This window comes from Elephantulus edwardii, unplaced genomic scaffold, assembly GCF_000299155.1.
Source record: "Elephantulus edwardii isolate Elephantulus edwardi_28Jun2011 unplaced genomic scaffold, EleEdw1.0 scaffold00015, whole genome shotgun sequence".
NCBI classification, from domain to species: Eukaryota; Metazoa; Chordata; class Mammalia; order Macroscelidea; family Macroscelididae; genus Elephantulus; species Elephantulus edwardii.
The window spans coordinates 24,910,090-24,930,280 of NW_006399765.1; the positions used below are offsets into that span (position 1 = coordinate 24,910,090).

The 20,191-nt window shown below is 46.9% G+C and overlaps 1 protein-coding gene across 1 annotated transcript in view; it reads right to left on the reverse strand.

Moving 5' to 3' along the window:
- Nucleotides 1–656: 656 nt before the first annotated feature.
- ZFP64 (ZFP64 zinc finger protein) overlaps nucleotides 657–20,191 on the reverse strand; it is a 33,486-nt gene continuing 13,951 nt past the window's right edge. Inside the window, exons 2-4 of the mRNA XM_006881646.1 lie at nucleotides 17,790–17,852; nucleotides 9,634–9,885; nucleotides 657–1,897 (exon numbers count right to left, since the gene is read on the reverse strand). Of these exons, the coding sequence (XP_006881708.1) occupies nucleotides 657–1,897; nucleotides 9,634–9,885; nucleotides 17,790–17,826 (1,530 nt within the window). The 5' untranslated portion in view covers nucleotides 17,827–17,852. The remainder of the gene's footprint in view (nucleotides 1,898–9,633; nucleotides 9,886–17,789; nucleotides 17,853–20,191) is intronic.

Below are 20,191 nucleotides of genomic sequence, written 5' to 3' on the forward strand. Positions count from 1 at the left end.
TGGAGGCAGTGAGATTGGCAAGGCATAGAGCAGGGTTTAGGGCTGTTGTACATAGGGTCGCTATGAGTTACAAGAGACTCAACAACCCAAAACACCACATTTATTGGGAAACCATTTCTAATACGCTCACCAGCACTGTTTTTCTTCTCTTTTGGATCAAGAACCCACGGAGCATTATTTAGAAACAGTCCACCATGACAATAGATCTGTATCTATGTCCTAGAGTTGAAGACTGTAAATGCTGGGGGCTATTTCAGACAGGAGGGGTGTGCCATCTACTAGAAAGATTTAATGAGATGGAAAAACAGCAATGGTGACAGCTTTATTAGAGCTGGGAGGTGGAGCTGAAAAAGAAACCCACGTGCCCACGGCCATTCAGCACTGCATTTCATCTCCTCCGGGCCCTCCCGGGGGAGAAGGCTGCCATTTCAGATTCTGCAATGCTGAGGGGGTGACATTTGGGGGTGATCTCGATGACTTCACAGTATTACAAAAATTAGAGTAAACAGTACAAAATTACAATTTTGGGGGGACATAAGGGGGCACAACATTTCTGAGACATTTGAGGGACACCTCTTGGAGAATTTCTTGGCTCTGCGCCTCCTGCCCCTAACCCCCAACTCCTTTTTTGTGTTTTTAGGGTTTTTCCTCCAGTGCTAGTCGGGTATGGAGTCTGCGGGGCAGAGCAGCGCAGGGTGCGCCCCGCCCTGAATGATGGAGTAAGTCTGTTTGGGGAGCTCCTGCTGGGAGGCGGAGGATGAGGAGAAGATGGGGGGTGCTGTGGTGGCCACTGCGATGCCCTGGCCGCCGTCGCTCACCACCGTCACCTCGGCCGCCCCCTCCTGGATCAGGGCGTTGAGGCCTTCGAAGTCCGCGCAGGCGATGCCCGAGCTGGTGGTGAACGTCTGGTGGCCCGAGGCGTCCTGGGGACCCCCGGGGGCAGCGGCTGCGGCGGGGATCAGAGTCTGGTGCAGCGTGGCGCCCTCAGCCTGGTCGTGGGTGGTCAGCAGCACGGCCTCGCTGGGAGCCCCGGAGGCTGGCGGGGTGATGAGGCTGACCTGGCGCAGGATCTGCAGGCGGCCGTTGCCCGGAAGCTCGTCTGCGCTCTGCGCCACCAGCGCGGTGGCGGCCTGGACGATGGCATTGGCCTGTGGCACCTGGTGGCCCACGATGATCTTGACTCTGTCGTTGAACTGGGGCGGGGCCGGCGCTGGCTGCAGCGACACCTGCAGGGCGCTCACGGTCAAGGGCGCAGCGGGCGGCTTGAGCTGCAGCTGCAGGGCGCCCCCGTCTGTGCCCTTGACCTCGCTGTACTCACTGTGCTGCCGCCTGTGGCTGCGGAGCGAGTCCTCGCGCATGAAGGACGCGTCGCACATGTCGCAGTGGAACGTCTTCTTGGCGTCCAGCCGCGAACCCTGCCGGCCACCCGCGCGCACTGTGTCCTTGCGCGCCGCCGCCTCGGCTCGGGCCGCGTCCCCGTGGAACTTGCGCACGTGCTTGCTCAGGTTGCTGGGCTGCTTGGTGTCGAAGCTGCAGTGGTTGCACTTGAACGGGCGCTCGGGGCAGTGCACGCGCTCGTGCACGCGCAGCGCGGCCTTGCTGCTGCAGGAGTAGCTGCACTCGGCGCACTTCTCCGGGTGCTCGGCCTGGTGCACGCGGCTGTGCTTGCGCAGCGCGGCCTTGCTGTCGCCCACGAAGTCGCAGTGCGGGCACTTGAAGCTGTTCCCGCTGTGCTTGATGCGGATGTGCGACTTGAGGTTCCCCTTCATGGTGCAGCGGACGCTGCAGAACTCGCACTTGAAAGGCTTCTCCCCTGAGTGCACGCGCATGTGCCTTTTCAAGTCCGAGCTGATTTTGAACTTGGCGCTACAGAGCCAGCACTGGAAGGGAGCATCCCCTGTCAACACAAGGTGAGTTTCGATAAGCACAGGCAGGTGACAGCCGATCCCCCCGAAGCACACACCAGAACACTGCTTATATCAGGCGGGTGGATGGAGACCTTTTACGTTCAGCCCCTGGGAGATGCAGAAAAAGAAAATAAAGGGAGTTCTGCACAGTCACCTCCACCAACGGGGCTCTGGTGGCCTAGCATGGAGTTACACCGCCAGCCCAAAGGAAGTGGGTTCCAATCCACCAGCTGTTCGGAAGGAGGAATACGGGCCATCTTCCCAGTTATTTACAGCTACGAGCCGGTTGTTGAGTCTATAAAACACAATGGCAAACTATCACCAGAGTAACCCCAAAGACAGGGAGAATGAAAAGTGCTATTGCACTCCTATAAATAAACCAGGATTTACTGCACAAACAGTCCGTAGGCTGTACGGTGGACGCCCGAGAGGGAACGGGGCTGGAGGACACTGCCCACCCTTCCTCCCGCAGAGCACTGGTGGATTCTAACCAAGCGCCTTTGGGTTGGCATCGCAGCTCCTTAACCACGAAGCCACCAGAGCTCTAACTTAGTATAATCCTGCAAACCAACCCGACCACTGTTCACAGAGTTTGCACGTCACTAAGCTAAGAACGTTCAGAGGGGCATGACTGTGTCCTCCTATGATCTTCCATTGTCAATGTCACCCTTCCAAGTCACTCTGCTCCGTCCTGCGCTTGTCAATGTGTGTTTTTATTTATACATTTTTTTAAAATGAATGAACCACCCAGCTTATGCTTCATGCCGATCTTTATTCATAGACACGTTCATTGCCCATGTATTTATCCCCACAGAGCCAGCTGCTTCTCTCCTCATGATGCTGGTAAATCCAGTTGCTTCATTTTAAAAAGAGTCACAGAAAGATGAAGAAGGGAAGGGAAACCACGACCATGAGATTCCAAGTTCATTCGCTCAGTGAATGCCAAGTCCAAGCGATCGAAGGCATGGAGAGTTGCCAGGGATCTGCTGACCTTGTCCAGGCTAGGGTCGCTCGCTGAAGCAAGTGACGTGACGGCTGATGGTCTTCGTGGCTTCTCCGAAGGCAGGTCTGCCTGACTTACGTGTGTCACCTAGTGCTGTGTCCCCACGAGGTGCTTAATGTCCCCACGAGGTGGTTACTGCTATTGTGACTACAGCTGACACTGTCACCTATGTAAAACTGAGGCCTAGAAATATCATAAAACCCAGTCAAGGTTCCCAGTTCAGCGAAGAACCTGGATCCCAACCCAGGCTAGACCACACAGCCTGCCCTCTTCACTGCTAGGTTAATGCTCTGTCGTGGTGTACCATCGAGTCAGAACCGACCCATAGCTGACCCTCTACCAGGGCTTACAGAGCCAGTACCCTGGACAAGAGGAGACTGCCCCTCTTTCTTCCGACCCGCTGGTGGATTTGAACTGTATGCCTTTGTGCTGGCAGCGCAAGCCCTTATTTCTAAGCCACCAATGTTTATCTTTCTAGACAAACTGTAAAAGGAGCAGGGATTCTGCTCTAACTTCTGGGGGATATGGCCTGTAACAACCTGCACTGCTTAATAAATGCAAAGTTGTCATTTAGCACATTCCTACAAATGGAGACCTAAATAAGGGCGCTCTGGTGGCCTAGTGGGTAAGGAGTTGCGCTGCCCACCCAAAGGCACGCGGTTCGAATTTATCAGCTGCTCAGCAGGAGGAAAAAGGTGGACACTCTCCTCCTGTGTGATCCACGGTCTCTGAAAACCCCCTGGAGGATCAGCTACGAGTTGGTCCTCACAGGATGGCACAGAACAGTAACACCAACCATCTAAATAATACCACAAAGAACGTGGACATTAAACTGTAGAACAGGGAGGGATAAGCTGGAGCCCATGGGAGAAACCTGGCCTTCCACCTGTGTTTATAATTAAAGTTTGAATCAAACAAACGGACATTCATTCATTTAGGGATTGTTTCTGGATGCCTTCATGTCCTAGTGCAGAGTAGAGCTCTGCATTGTATGGTCTGCAAAGTTAAAGTCATTTACTGTCTGGCTTCTTACAGAAAAAAAATGTGCTGATGCCAGTACCAGAACACTGTGAACCTCATTTATGCCCCCCCCCCTCCTACTGGAAGGCTTAGTGAATACCACAGGCCCTTACTCAGAATAAGGTTATAATTGTATGAACTAAAATTGAGTAGGAATACTGGAGAAACCAACGGAACGGAAATAGCTATCAAAAGACTTAAAGAAAAAAACAACTGTGATGTGGAAATATATCTTCTTCACGAACACATTAAATGATGGGACCGAGCACCTAATACCTAAGAAGAGAAGGACGTAAAGGGCGTGTCCTCTATCGGGGCAACTGTGTTGTCTGAGGAAAACATCTCTTCTCCCTTTTGCTGGTTATCAGATGACTGGCCTGTTTTTTTCCCACCATTTCAGTCAAGGTTAGTAAAAATAGTGAAACATAGTTTTTGTTCCCATCTGTCTTAGTCCTCTAGTGCTTGTTTTAATAGCACTAAAAAAAGTAGATGACTTTAATGAACAAATTGATTTTCTTATGGCTTACGAGGCTAGAAGTCCAAGTTCAGGGTGTCAGCTTTAGGGGCAGGACTTTCTGTGGACTCTGGGGGAGGCTCCCCACTCTTTCCAACATCTGGGGGTCTTACAATCCCATCAACAATCTCTTCAAGGCAACCTGGCCTTTTACTATGGTAGCAATCCTGCGAACAATGGATGTGAACCCTGCCCTACGCCGTGCCAGCTTCGTCATCTCTGACACACTCAGGCCCACCGTGAAGCGTCACTGAGTCAGTCCATCTTACTGAGGGTCTTCCCCTCCTTTTCTGACCTTCCACTTTCCTTTCAAGCACCAGGTCCTCTTCCAAGGACTGGCCCTTCCTAAAAACATGCCTAAAGGATTACTAGGCAAAATAAAACTTCTAGTTTAAACCCATGTAAAAATAATAATAATAATAATAATAATAATAATAATAATAATAAAAGAGAAGCATAAAAAGAAAGAAAAAAATTCTGAAATCTGAGCTTGTGGGCAGGGAACGGTCACTGGCGCCATGGCTGGGGAGTGGAGTCAACCTGGGTGGCGCTTTGCTGTGAGTTTCCTAGAAGTATAAGACTCTTTCTCCTACCAGAACTGGGGTTGCCAACCACCAAGAAATCAGATGAGATGCCAGACTTTAGACATGTGTGATCGAAGCAAGAGAAAGCATGTACCTGGAGGGCAGAGAGGGAGGATGTAAACCCCTGATATTCCCGCATCAAGGACTGTTTTAGAGGGCTATCACCCCAAATCAAACCATATTGGGCCTTAATTGATTTTTGTTTGTTTTTAATTAGGAGAACTGTATATATTGAACTGTATACATCAATCTCGGAAGCAGGAGTGGTATCCGCATCCTAAATAACATGCCTGTGGAAACCCTGTGAACTTTGATAAATGTCAATAGCTGTCCAGGGGCTTCAAGCCTTTTGTTCATAGGGTCGCTATGAGTCATGCTCAACTCAAAAGCTATCAACAACAACATCCTAATTATCAACCCTTGAGAAGAATGTATATATGAACCCAGGGTAAGCAGCTCTGCTTCAGAATGTTCTAGTAAGTCACTCAGATACACTCCTGCCCGAGGAATAGGAATGGGCTTTTTCTTTCTTCAACAACTAGCAGATGTAAACAGCAGACTCGTCAGGTAACCCAATTTCACAGTTCAGTAGCAGAATTTAACAACACCTCTCGGAATGAACACAAAGGGTTTAAATCTCTTCTCTTCTTTTCTTTAACTAGAGATTTAGTTCTCAAATGAGGCCCACAGGTGAGTAAACAGTTCTCTGGGCTCTAAACTCCTCAAGACCAATGACTGTGTCCACTACCTGCTCCCCACAATGTCTGGTACATAGTGCAGAGTGAATGTTTGCCTAATGAATACGTGACTAAACAATATTTGAGCTGGAAAAATCTTTCCTGAGTTTAGGCTGTAACCAAGAGAAATCACACTGTAGCTGATCCAATCATTGCAAGGATAAAACCAAAATCATTCATGTCAAAGGTCAAAGAGTTATGAAAGGGAAACAATCAGTTCACAGAGAGAATGCAGGTAAGAGACACACTGGAATTTCTAGGAAATACACTGTTCTGAATCCACTGAAAGATGCTATTAATGGTTAAGTTCATCCTTACAAGACGATGCGGAACAACTTTCATAAATTCCTCTTCAGTGCATCCAAAAGAGCTCTGGCGGGACAGTCTGTAGGCAATTGTTCTGCCAACCCAAAGATCATCTCTCCTCTAATCCACCGGCTGTTCCCAGTGAGAACGATGGGTAACTGACCGCCTTGGAAATCAGCTGGAGGAGTCAGCTAGGAGCTGGTTCCAACTCAGACTGAGGCTGGGGAAGATTTCCAAAAGAGTCACCTTCTCTCACTGCGTGCTATAGGTTAGAACGGACTCACAGGTGACCCTCTAGAAGTTTTTAGAGGCTGTAAATCACATGGTAGGAGACGGTGCATCGTTGTCACAAGGAGCAGCTGATAGATTCAAACCTCTTGACTTTGGGTTCTCAGCACAACTCCCTAGCTAACTGGCCCCAGTGTTTCTTCCAAAGAGGATCCACTGGGTACAATTATGCCAGTGATTTAACTTGATGTAGTCGATTAAGAAAATGGCCCCAAACTTCCTCCTGAGCCCCTTGTGTGACCTGGCCTCTGTCATATAAATTTCATGTGCCCTCCCAACATGACACAACCTGGCTTGCACATAAGGGCTTGTTGGCTTCCCCATCCACGAAAGCGAAGAGGTCGGGTGAACTTGGCCTAGTCCACTGGTTCCCACAGGAGGGTGAGAGACACATGGAGCAGAGCTGGACCAGGCCAGCCGAGGCCAGTGGACAGCCAACCCACAGCCAGCAGATCCCAGATACAAAACTTCCCCAGGACTGAGGACCAGAGTTGCCTAACCAATACTCAGCTGACCCCTAGCACACGAACAAAAACGTGCTTACTGCCTGTCCTCGAGGCTGTGTGTCTGTTTTGTTACAGTGTATTATTGTGATGATAACTCACACAGATGCTGGTACTTCAAAACAGTGCAGTGTCATACCCAGACATCCTTCGGTGGTACAAACAGCTCCACAGCCTGCCACGAATCAAGAGGTCAACGACGCAAACCCATCTCTGGATGCTGCAGAGGAAAGGTCTGCGATCTAGCTCTGAAAACGCAGGTACTAAAATTCTAGGGAGCTCTGGTGGCTTAGTGGCAAGAAACTGCACTGAAATCCCGAAGGTGGGCAGTTCAAATCTACTAGATGCTCTGCTGGAGAAGGAGAAGTATCTCTTCCTGTGCCTGTCAGATCTGATCCGACGGTACACAACAATAACAACAAATTCTACAGGGTACGGTTCTACTCTGACGCACTGGGGTTGTCATGTCAGAATCAACTAATTGGCAACTTTTTGGGTTTTTTTTCTTTTTCTGCAATAGAAACGCAAAATACTCTGCATCTGCTTTAGGACTGAATCACAGATAAAGACCGGAAAAAATGGGAAGTCACACTCTTTAATGACAAAACACCTGGCAAAACCGTGGACTTAAGAGGACAGTAAACGTACCTTATGGACTTAGGAGTTTGCCAAAGAGAACTATCCCACTGTCTTCTAACTGCATATGTTAACATGCGATCAGGAAGGGACAAGCTCAAAAATACATCAGCCATTCTCTCAGCAGAACTTAGAGGGAAAATAGAAAAGCCCAAGACTGGCTGGGCTGGAAGACTTTGTCCTGTCTAGTCTCTCCATCTAGAAAAAGATTCTCTCAGGAAGATAAAGCCTGGAGATCCTATCCAGGGAACGGATGCTAGTGTGAAAAAAACTCGAGAGATCTAAATACAAGATGTTCTGTTGAAGCTTCTGAAAGAATGAAGTTGGTGCCCAGTAACTTCTCAGAGCGGCACGACTGGATTCCTAGGGATGTGGAGGGACTGACCCAGAGAAGATGGCCAGGCTGGAAGTGATGGTCACTGAGCTGAGCCAGGGTGGCAAGTCCTTAACAGAACTGAAGACATGGATTTTGGGAGAAGGGCACATAGGAAATGTAAGAGTTTTAAAGACAGCGGTACTGGCAAAAATAGGGAATTCTAGTGGTGTAGTCTGTAACGAGTTGTGATGCAAGCCCAAAGGCCGCAAGCACCTCTCTACTGGTTCAAGTCCACCAGCTGCTCTGGAGAGAAAGACAGGCATCTCTTCCCATGTGATCCACAGCCTTGGAAACACAATGGAGGGTCAGGAATCAGAATGAGGTATGGTTTGTTTTGTTTTACTGGAAACACTGTTGGTATACTAAACACTTAAAACTTTACAGAGAGCTCAAGCTTTCTGTAGGCAGCAAGCAGGCGGAGAACGTTTCTCAAATGACACATTTTCTGATCCTCTTCAGAACCAGCAAAGGAGGGTGATGGGAAGGATGCTGGAATAAAGTCAGGGATTCAATTCAGGATCTAAACAGGGAACACTGCCTGTCCCCAGAGGGATTTCAGAAATGTTGTCAACCAGCTATTGCCCAGTGCCTCCCTGCTGCACCCTTCTGAATGGCCGGCTGGTCAGCCTGATCCTGCCCATTTGACCAATGCATGATGGGAATGCGGGCAGGCAACCTGCCCTTTCACGGCAAAGGCCTTTAGAACAAGAGAAGCCATATCCCACGCTGACAGAAGTCCCAAGAGACTGGTTCATCGGCCCTACGGAGTCCTGTGGGGGCATGGGAGGCAGGGAGAGAGTGCACTTGCATGTGAGAGAGATGGGGATGGCAGTGAGCATGATGGGAGACTGTGGTCCTCTGTAGACACGGGCCCAGTTCGTCACCCCTCTGTATCCTGGGCTCCTGCCACGTAGCTCTGTGGCTGCCTACCATGGTGGGTGAGCTACAACCCACGAGGTGCCCCCAGGCAGCTTGCTTTAGCCATTGGCAAGCTGTCAGACCGAATGTGGGCCAAGGCGTGAGACAGGCTTGTGTCTGTCCATCCTCATGAGACGGACAGGTGGGGGCGTGGACACTGGCCCTGGGGGAAGGATGAGGGCCATGCAGGGGTGAGACAGATTACCCCAGTCCAATCAGCAGCCATCCAGGACGGCCCACCACCTGTGACTAAGCCCAGCCAAGGTCAACACTCTCGTTTAGCCAAACCCCGCTGTCTTCAGCATGTGGGCAGACAGCACCATGAACCACGAAGTCTCTATGGCTTCGCTGTGCCAATACCCTCACCAAAGAGAAATGCTGCATTACCTCCACTTCTGACTGCGTGTGCCATTTCCAGTCAAGCTGTCCCACCAGACTAATTAGGGTGCATTTAAATGACTGAAATACCTTGCCCACATATCAACACAGATGCACTGTATATATGTCAGTTTCATTTAGTATGCCTTCTCTACAAACTAGTGAACAAATTATAAATGGATACAAAGAGCTATGTAAAAATTTATATATGTATACACACACACATCATACATATATACATATATATGTATACGTATATGTATATATAAAAAGAACTAAATTTAACCTTTTCCCTGTTTTACCCACAAAAGTTATTCTGGGCTGAGGAAAAGCGAACTGCAAACAAGGGATGTGAACACAGCGGGGTGCACGTTCACACACGGGGACCGTCCTGGGGTGTGAGGCACCGCACAAGTCACACAACAGGACATGGGGGCCCTGAGGGGCCTCTCGGCGGGCTTACCCGTGTGGGAGCGGAGGTGGACAGTGAGCTGGCTGGAGTTGCGGCTGGCGTAGGGGCAGATCTGACACTTGAAGGGCCGCTCGTCTGAGTGGATCCTCAGATGCTTGTTAAGGCTGCTGGAGTCGGCGGCCGCGTACTCGCACGTCTTACACTTGTAGGGCTTGACGCCAGTGTGGCACCGCATGTGCGTCTTCAGTTTGTCCTTCCGGCTGAAGCACTTGCCGCAGACTTCACACTTATGGGGCTTATCTCCTTCAAACACACAGAGAGTATCAGGAAGCCGGGTTCAGAGAGAAAGGGGCATCCCTTCCCACCTATTATGAAAAAAGGCAAGCCTCAAGATTGAGAAAACAGAAAATCAAACAAAAGAAAAGAGACCCCGAGCCTGCTGCTGATCCCTTCTTGGGAGAAATCTCTTTCTCTATTTTGCTAATTGTTATTGTCTCATTTTTTCCTACTGTGACCGTGAATTGCCTATTATTTAAAGATATAACACAGCACTGGTCCCATCAGCACCAGTACGTCCAAATGCAAAGGTTGAAGGGGTGTTAACATTCCTCTGGAGGTGAAGGATGCTTCTCTAAAAAAATACACAGTTGCCATATAATTATAGTATTGGTTTTGAAACAAGGATCCAGCAAGAGTCACGATCTTCCATTTCTTTGATGTGGGCATGATATCGTCCACTGCAAATACTCCAATCCACCCCAGGGGATTATTTGCCATGAAGATCTGACATCTGACTATAAGGGGTGTTCATGTGAACCTGGTCAACACATGAAGTGAAAACTAAAGATGCCCGAGGCCATCACATTTTGGAAGACAACAGTCTACTCAACCAAAACCCTTCCTGCTGCTTATGTGAATTTGCACAATCCAGATGAAAGCAAAAAGCAAGTCTGTAGATTCCGAGAGATGAACATGCAAAAATAACTAATAAAGGCCACTGTTAAGTTTTGTTTTAAAAAACTAGAAGGTAGCTACAAGAAAATGTTACAGTGCAGCTAAGAAAATCAAGTGCTCACTGTCCCCCGGCCCTCAGTCTCCTTCTACCTTCCCACAGCAGAGCCCCAGGCACTTAGAGGAGCTTCAGCAGATCTCCTGGCTGATCAAATAAACTCTGGTGGTGGAAACCACGGAGAACTCAACTGCTAAGCAGGAGGTTGGCAGTTCAAACTCACCCAGGGTGTCTCTCTGCAGGAAAGACTTGGCATAAAGATTACAGCCACTGAGAAATCCCAAAGGGGCAGCATTTGCCCAGGGCTAAAGCTCAGAATTCAGGAAGGACAGGAAAAGGCCGAGTGGAAATGGGAAACATAGAAAGGAAGAGGGGGGGAAAAAGAAAGGAAGAGAGAAGCACGCTATCATGGGGACTGTAGCCAATGTCATGAAAGAAAATGTGTAATGAACTGCTGATTGGAAAACTAATTGGCTCTTAACCTTTTACTCAAATCACAATATAAATGAGATGAAGAAAAAAAAAAAAAACCGAACAAAACCCAAGCCCAACAAGACAAAACGAAAAAACCAACCCCAAACAGAAAACCTTTAGGGGAGAGTTCTAGTCTACCTATGAATTTGCTCTGAATCAGAATCAATTAGACAGCACGGCCCACCACCACCTGTGGCTGACCAGCTTCGACCACCTTTCTCAGGTGGCCCCCTAGCTGGGTGTGCATCTGTGACCAAGTTCTTGTCACTGAATGGTAGTGGAAAAAAAGGTTTGCCACTCTCTTCCTAAACAACATGCCTCTGGACACTCTATGAACTTTGATAAATGTCGATAGTTTGTAGAGGGGCTTCAGGCCTTTTGTTCAGAGGGTCACTAGGAGTTGTGTTTGACTCAAGGCAATCAATAACTCTATAAAAAGCAATTGTCTTCCTTTTGCTTTTCTTTTTCTCTTTTCTTCTGTTTGTGAATTTACAACAGGACAGGAGGGTGAACCGCAGGTAGGCAAAGACACTTGCAGGAGGTGGAGTAACGTCATCGACTAGAACCTAACGCACAGCAGTGTGATACAGAAAAGGCCCGACGGGCTGTGAACAGCTGCTCCCCTGCACAGCTCTCGGCTGCTCCCCCTGCACAGCTCTGAGGACGGGAAGGCCCTCCCACCCGCTCTGAACCCATGCTGGGCTTTACTCTTACAGCAGCTCCCGTCATCTCCATTAAAACATCTGCCAACTGGCCACCCACAAACTGCTAATTATTTAATATCTATTTTTTCAATTTGATTTTGTACATGTGGTTTTCATACAACATAAAACTTTGTTCTAGGGAGCTCTGGTGGCCTAGTGGCAAAAAGCTGCTCTGCAATCCCAGAGGTACATGCTTCGAATCCACCAGATGCTCTGTTGGAGAAGGAGGGGCACTCTCCTCCTGTACCAGTCAGATCTGATTTGACAGTACACACATAAAAAAACAATACAAATTAAAAAGCAAAAAAATCCCTGAAACCAGTCCCCCCACCGCTTGTTCTAACATCAACACACACACTTACTTTCTGGGAGGCACTGTGACTTTGAGTTGTTTTAGTTAATGCTAACAGCCATGAGCGCATTCAGGACTGTCTTTCCCTCCAAACACAATGCCACCTGCCTCTTCGTTGACTGCCTTCCTTCTTAGAAATGAAATCATTTTAGTCATTTTTTTTTTACGTCCTCAAATGTTCATAACACGCCAGCATTTTACTGTAAGGATGAAAGATTGACTATCTCGGCCACTTAAAAGAATGAAGCAGACAGGTACCTGATGGTGTAGAGAGGTATCCAATTGAACTCACAGAAAATCCCCACTGACTCAATGCTGTTGGGGAGGAATCCACCCACTGGGGACGTGTCAGCAGGTTTTCAGAGGCTTTCAGCTGCACAGAAGGGGTCTGCTCATCATGTACTTCCTGTACTCGTGGGTTCTGACCACTCGTCTTTGTGCTGGCAGTGCAACTTCTTACCTCCGAGGCCACCAGCCTTTTCAGAGGCCCTACGGTGCAGGGGAGGAGTCTGCCCATTTTTCTTCTGGAGGGTAGTTGGTAGATTTGAACCGCCAGCCTTTGGGTAGATGGTAAAGAAACCATACGCAGAGTTTCCTAGGCTGTAAACTTCACAGGCGCAGACTGCTAGGTCTTTGTTCCTATGGTGACATTGAACCACCAACTTCTCTGTCAGCAGATGACTGCTTGACCATTAAGGCTCCTTGACAATGCAAATAGTATTAATTTAATAAATGAAGAAAAAAAGAAAATGCATTTTCAGGCCCAGGGAAACAGAAAAAGAAACCCACTGACTAAGCGTCTGTTCTGCCTCCAGATGGCCGTTCACTGGGTTTCTGAGGTTTGTTTGTGGGCTTTTTTTTTCAGATTAATAGAATTTTATTACAAGAGTCAGATGCATTTTGAAATCAGATGCACAGGACTTGTCCGGCCTCATTTCTGTAGCTGGAAAAATCCTAGCTATTACTCACCAGCCTGGGCAGTTCCTTTTTCGGAGACACAGATATCATCCAAAAATTTTCAGATATCCTTGTTTTTAATTGTTGTAACTTGCTGAATCAAAGCAGCTGAATTTGTTATAAGCTCAATGTTGTTTCCTTTAAGAATTAACTCATCTTTCTGGGCTTGAGATACTGAAAAAGCAACATCTGGTCTCATTCAAACTTTCTGAATGTATTTTTCACCCATCAAGTTTGGAATTTCAACCAGAGGTCCACTCTCTGGAATCACAACGTTGATGGGGAATTGAGCACACACAGACCTCATCTTGTAACGAAAGCCTCGTGTAACCCCCTTGATCATGTTCTGTACGTGGCTACAGATGGTGCGAACGGTTGCCAATTCCTTCCTGTTTCCCCACCATTTGTCAACAGGAAGCCTCTTCATTTTCTTTCCGAGGAGACTGAGCTCCCCATTGATGTAACTGAAGTCCCTCCACGAGGTTTCCCGCTGGCCTTTCACGGTAACTGTGCGGCCCTTCAGAGTAGACATTCTCTGGATTGTCGACAGCAGTCTGGTTGCTGAGAATGGACTTCATTCTCACAGCTAATGTGGCAAGAGCGGTTTCTGAGGTTTTAACTCGTAATCTCTTTCCCTCCGAGTGGCTGGTGGAGTTGCTCTGCCCCCTTTTCCCTTGTAGCCCAACACGCAATGCACTACACCACCAGGCCCGGTTATCCCACTGCTGGTGAGCCGATTTCAACTCACGGGGACATTCCTTTGGATCTCTGAGGCTGTGGACTCTTCCAAGAGAACACCGCTTCCTCTTTCTCCTTCAGAGGCGCTGGGCTTCAAACCACTAACCTTTTGGCCAGTTCAACACGTAACATACTTTATCATTGGGTTCCTAGGCTCTCTATAGGCAGGTGCAATAGTTGGCAAAATACACCCTAGATTGTCAAGGCTGGGGACTCTCAGGGCATGAGGTTAGAAGAAGGTGAGCTGCAGATCAGATCATTTTAGTCAAGTGCTGAAATCTCTCTTCAGCCAAATGTGATCACTTTCATCTGAGATTTAAGACTCTATCTAGAAGTTTCTTTAAAGGAATTTGATTATTGAAGAGGTGAGCGGTCAGGGTTTAAAATTTAAGAAGGATCATTTCTCTGCATTGCCAGCTGCTACATAGCTCTGGGAGTCCACACACTGCGTACCTGTAAACCAGGGCAGGTATGCAATGAGTGTTGGGGCAGCACTGCCCTCTGCTGGCCCTGCCACCAAAGAGCCCGGTGGCTGTGGGAGACTCATTACGCACGCACACCTCCCCTTCTGGAACTAACACCCCTCATCCCTCAGCTCTCCAACCTAAAGAGGTTTCAGTCACGTGAACACCAGCTCAGTTTTGAAATTCATGCAAAAGCTCGTAAGTGTGTGAAGAAGATGTTTTCCGCAGACACAGACCTGAGACTGCTGCCCGCGTTTATACTGATCCGCCTGTCCAGCCACCCTTGACAATTCGAGCGCTGTACTCTTTCTGACAAGCATGCATGTCAGTTTGAAGACTATGGTGCATCTGATTAAGGCCTCAGCTGTCTCAAACATCTGCTATGCGTCTGAGAGCTGGACAATGAATAGAATAACAGGAAGAATTGATGCTTTTGAGTTCTGGTGCTGGAGAAGAGTACTGAACATCCCATGGACTGCCGAAAGAGAAAAACAGATTTGGAAAAGGTACAGCCAAGAAGAGTGCTGGTTGGAGGCATGGGTGACAAAGTCTTCTCTTTCATAATTTGGAGGTGCAGCTAGGTGAGGACATTCCTCGGAAAGATGGATGGTCAGCAAAGGAGAAGACCCCTCATAAGATGGGTTGACACTGTGATTTCAATAATGGGTCCGAGCGTGTCAGAGATGATGATGACGGCACGGGATACAGCAGGGTTCAGGCTGTCTGTTTATAGGGACAGAGGGCGAAGAGATTGAGAGTGTTCACAGCTTCAGTTTGCTCGGCTCCACGGTCAACACTCTTGGCACCAGCAGCCAGGAAATAAAAATGTATTGCGATGGGAAAGTCTGCAGTTAGGGACCTCTCTAAAGTACTCAAGAGCAACAGTGTCTCTCTGGAGACTAAGGTGCGCCTGATACAGGCCATGGTCTTTGCAATCACTTGCTATGCATCAGAGAGTTGGACAATGACTAGGAAGGATAGAAGGAGAATTGACACCTTTGAGCTGTGGTGCTGGAGAAGAGTACTGAATGTTCCATGGACTGCCAAGAAAACAAACAGATTCATCCTAGAGAGGGTTAAACCAGGCTACTCCTTGGAGGCAAGGATTCTGGGGCTTTGTCTGACATACTTTGGACATGTTGTAAAGACAGACAGGTCCTTGGAGAGGGACATCATGCTTGATAGGGTGGAGGGACGGCGCAGGAGGGGAAGGCCCTCTATGAGGTGGATTGGTTCAGTGACTGGGGTAATCGGGATGGGTGTGTCAGAGGCAATGCGATTGGCACAGGATAGAGCAGGATTTAGGGCTGCTGTACATAGGGTCGCTATGAGTCGCAAACGACTCGACGGCACATAACAACAACAACAACAACAACATGAATTGTACTTGACCCATAAGCACCTTACAACGGCTTTTCTTTTTTTAACAACAGCTTTTCTGGTGATACTTTATCATAGGTTGATCAAAATGTTGGCATATGACTGCATAAGTTCACTGTGCTATTGAAAATCCTTAACAATCTTTGACATCTAATTTAGATAATGGTAATTATTCGGAGTGACATGAAGCTGTGAGGCTGATGAGAAGTGGGGGTGGGGAGGTGGTCTAAAGCAGGCAGGCAATACTGTCTGTGGTTAAAGGCGTGGAGAAATAACTGCTGACTAGTTCATCTTCCAGATGGGGGAATGGACTCTGGGCAGTCAATGAAGCCAAATTTCAAGGGGGTCTCACCTAACACACAGAATTTTAAAATTATGACCCTCTCAGACTTTGTTCAGAAGTAGTCTAAAAGCAATTTCTCCTCTGGCAGGAAATCTAGGAAACATAAAAACCATATACAAAAGAAAGGGGAAATCACCAGATTTGGCCATTTTTCTATAGAATGGTCTTTTTCTTTCCTTTTTATTTAGAAAAAAAAAAGCCATATAAAACATTTGCCATTTGAACAATAACAATAAAAAAAGATCAATTCTCCACCCACTGCTATGGAGTGGATTCTGACTCGGCAAACGGGGCACAAAGCAGAACCATCCACAGGGTTTCAGAACCTGTGATCTCTCCAGACCCAAACAGCTTCATCCTGCTCTCACAGAGCAGCTGATGGGCTTGAACCCCTGACCTTCTGGTTAACAGTCGAGGTCTTCAGCCATCAGGGCTTGTTACCTAAACCTCAGTGCCATTATGTCCATCACGCGATGCAACCATCACTATTTTCCATTTCCAAATGTTTCCATTTCCATTACAGAAACTCACAGTGCCCCTCTAGCAACCATGCGTCCCTCTCCTCCTTCTCCCTTTAAGGTTTCTTTGAATCAAACAGAGAGCTCCTTAGAAGGAAGGACGGTGAAACTCCGTCTTACTCACTCTGGGGATGTTGTGAGGAGGAATCAATCCTTGGAAAAGAATGATGGAGGATCAAAGGAAGAGAGGAAGACCCTCAGTGAGCTGAACGGACAGAATGAATCTAACAGTGGGCTTGGGTATGATACAGAGGGTGGCACTGGTGCATGGCAGCGCCAGGTTCAGCTCTGTTGTCCATAGGGTCAGTGTGAGTCACAGTCTCATCTGATGGCACCTAACAACAACAACAAACCTCCCCTCCCCTTTTAGAAGCTCAAGCAGTCCCTGATTTACAAATACTCGAGTTACAATGAAAGACTTAAGATGTATTAGAAACACACTTCGGTACTGCAATCCCAGAGGTACACGGTCCAAATCCACCAGATGCTCTGCCGGAGAAGGAGGGACAATTTCCTCTTGTACCAGTCAGATCTGATTTGACGGTACATGCACAAATAATAATAATAATAATAAAAAAGATTAAAAAAAAGAAATACACTTCGGATCATTTGGGATTTTTTTGGTCCATCTCATCATTAGCAATAAACACTACATACAATGTTGCAGGAAATAACTGGCCGATGTGATGCTCAGATGTGACGCTCAGATATTCACTTGCAAGTGCTCAACATTAGGTGTTCAAAAGATACTACTAATAAAAGGCATTAATATTAAAAAGTCATTTGCCCTGCATCAGAACTGACAGTTAAACTGAGTTGCAATTTGGGGACTGTGCATTTTTCCTTATTAGTTTTCCTTTCACAGCTGCCAAAGTAACACAAACCCACTGTATCCACTGGCAGCAGAAAAGGTACCTTCTTCTCCTTTACTCCTCTTTGTCAGTCTTACACAAATAGGAACCTTTATGACCATCATCAGATTATCTTCTCAGAACGAGACCACCACGTCCGTTCACACTGCCATGAGTTGTGCCAGATTAATTTTCACATTCCCGTTAGCAGTCTACTTACACCCTCCCCAGCACCAGATTTCATTGCTTAACATGTTTTCTGCCAAAATAAGATGTAGAAATAAGGCACTGGTTTTGAGTCAGTTTTTATTTGAATCATGGAGCTTCTGCACCCCACAGTACGCTTGACTGTTCTGGATTCCTAGCCCCCGGCACAAAGCAGGTGTTCAGGACACAGTGGCTAAGCATGTGACTTACCTGTGTGAATTTTTAAATGTCGCTCCATGTCCTTCATGCCATATGCCGTCTTGAATTGGCAACCTAAACAAAGCAATACAAACAAAACAGAAGATTAAACGAATGGATAGAGCAGTTCTGGTGTATCCACATAATGAAATACTATGCTACATTGAAAAACTCATGAAATATTATAAAAATGGATGATCCTGGAGGACATTATGCTGAGTGAAATATCTCAGTAACAAAATGACAAATACTTCATGGTGCCACTGTTGTAAAACAGGATTGACACTGGGGTTGGGGGAGGCTGAGAACGATGGGTTCAATAATGTATACTGCATTGAAACAGATGAGGGAGAGAACTGTTAAAAGGGATACATGATTAGGTATTATTGTCATGACAGGAGTCCAGAAAGAAGGCTGCACAGTGGAGTGGACTTGGGGGGAGGGACTGATTGTATAACAATGAAAGAATTTTTCTTTTACTTTTCAAAGAGAAGAATGAACTGGAGGGGAAGGGTGGGCAGGGAGAAAAGTGCAATAATGAATAAATAGAAGTCCAAAGTCTCTGTAAATTTTTATTAAAATTAATAATAGTAATAAAAGAAAAAACCCCAGAAGATAAATTCTAAAAAGACAGGTGTGATTTTGGAGGGAGGGTTACTGTTGAGGTTACAGAGCATCACATGTACTGCATGTTCCTTCAGTGACACTGATGCTGCTGTCCGAGTTGTGTCAACATTCTCCCCTTTGTGGAGTCATTCCTCCTCTGTTAACATAAACTCACTGGCCTCTAAAGTTGCTGTCTAACCTTTTGAGTTGCTAATGTCAAACTGACCCCACACAGACAAATCTTAAATGACCTCAGTGTGGAGAGAACTGTTGAAAAGGGATATATGATTAGGTATTATTGTCATGACAGGAGTCCAGAATGAAGGCTGCACAGTGGAGTGGACTTGGGGGAAGGGATTGTATAACAATGAAAGAATTTTTCTTACTTTTCAAAACGAAGGCTGCAGAGGAGCGGACTTAGGGTGTGGGATTGTATAACAATGAGAGAATTTTCCTTTTACTTTTCAAAGAGAAGAGTGAACTGGAGGGGAGGCTGGGCAGGGAGAAAAGCGCAATAGTGAATGAATGAAAATCCAAAGTCTCTGTAAACTTTCATTAAAATTAATAATAATAAAAAGGATTGGTTATAAAAAAACCAAAAAAACCGTCAGTGCTCAAGGCAGGCTTTTCTCCATAAGCTAAGGAAATGATGGTCTGCTTTTTTTTTTTTAATTTAAAAAAAATTTTTTATTATTACTATTAATTTGAATGAACATCTACAGAGATTCTGGAATTCCATTCATTCATTGTTGCACTTTTCTCCCCCCACCCCCTATGGTCTGCTTTTATGAAGACCTGAGGGGATATTCTGGAGTACAGGTTCTATGATGACCTCAGGGGCTCAGGAATTCAAACAAATTGTCGAGAGAAGCAGCCTGGCGGGAAACACCTCTGACATGTGACCACATGAATAGCACAGAAATGGGGCAAGGAGAGGTCAAGTGCTTCCTGATATAATGGTCCAAGAGATCCAGCATCATGCCGATGGTTTCTGCCCAAAGTGCATCATCACTTCTGAGGACACACCAGACAATCCTAACTCCTGTACTTCACATACTATGAGAGCATTTAAGTGATGTCAAGGTCACAAAGGACAAGAGCTGAGGAAATAGATCAAAGAAAACGAAAGGCACGGTGAGGAGCCCTGGTGGTGTGTTACACTGCGGGCTGCGAACTTAACGGTCAGTAGTTCAAATCCATGAATCCATCAAGTGCTCTTGGGGGTAAAAAAACCCCAAACCAACAAACCACGGCAGTTTGCGCTCATGAAGCTACAAAACTTCAGCGACCAGTTTGCGCTCATGAAGCTACAAAACCTCAGCAACCATGGACGGCTGTCGTGAGTCAGAGCTGACCTGGCAGTTGTTATTGCGAGATGACCCTCTCGTGGGTTTTTAGAAGCAGTTATTTACACCAGAGGAGACTGCCCACCCTTCTCCTGGGGAGCAGGTGGTGATTCGAACCGTGTGCCTTCAGGATTGCAGTGCAATGTCTTACCACAAGATCCCTAATTTAATGGTAGTGGGCTTAAAAAAAAGACATAAAAACAGGATATACAGGACATACAATCCTGAATTAATTTACACAGGGGAGAAAAGGTTCTCTTTTAATATAAAGGACATCGAAGGGAGAACTGATGAACTTTATCAGCTGTCATCAAGCCAACCTTGAAATGTATGTGGGTTAGAATAGACCTGTCTTCCACAGACTCTTCAAGGACTGGTTTTTGGGAAGCAGTCTGCCATGTCTTTTTTCTGAGGCACCTCTGGGTAGACCTGAGTGGCCCACCTTCCAATCTACATCCCATC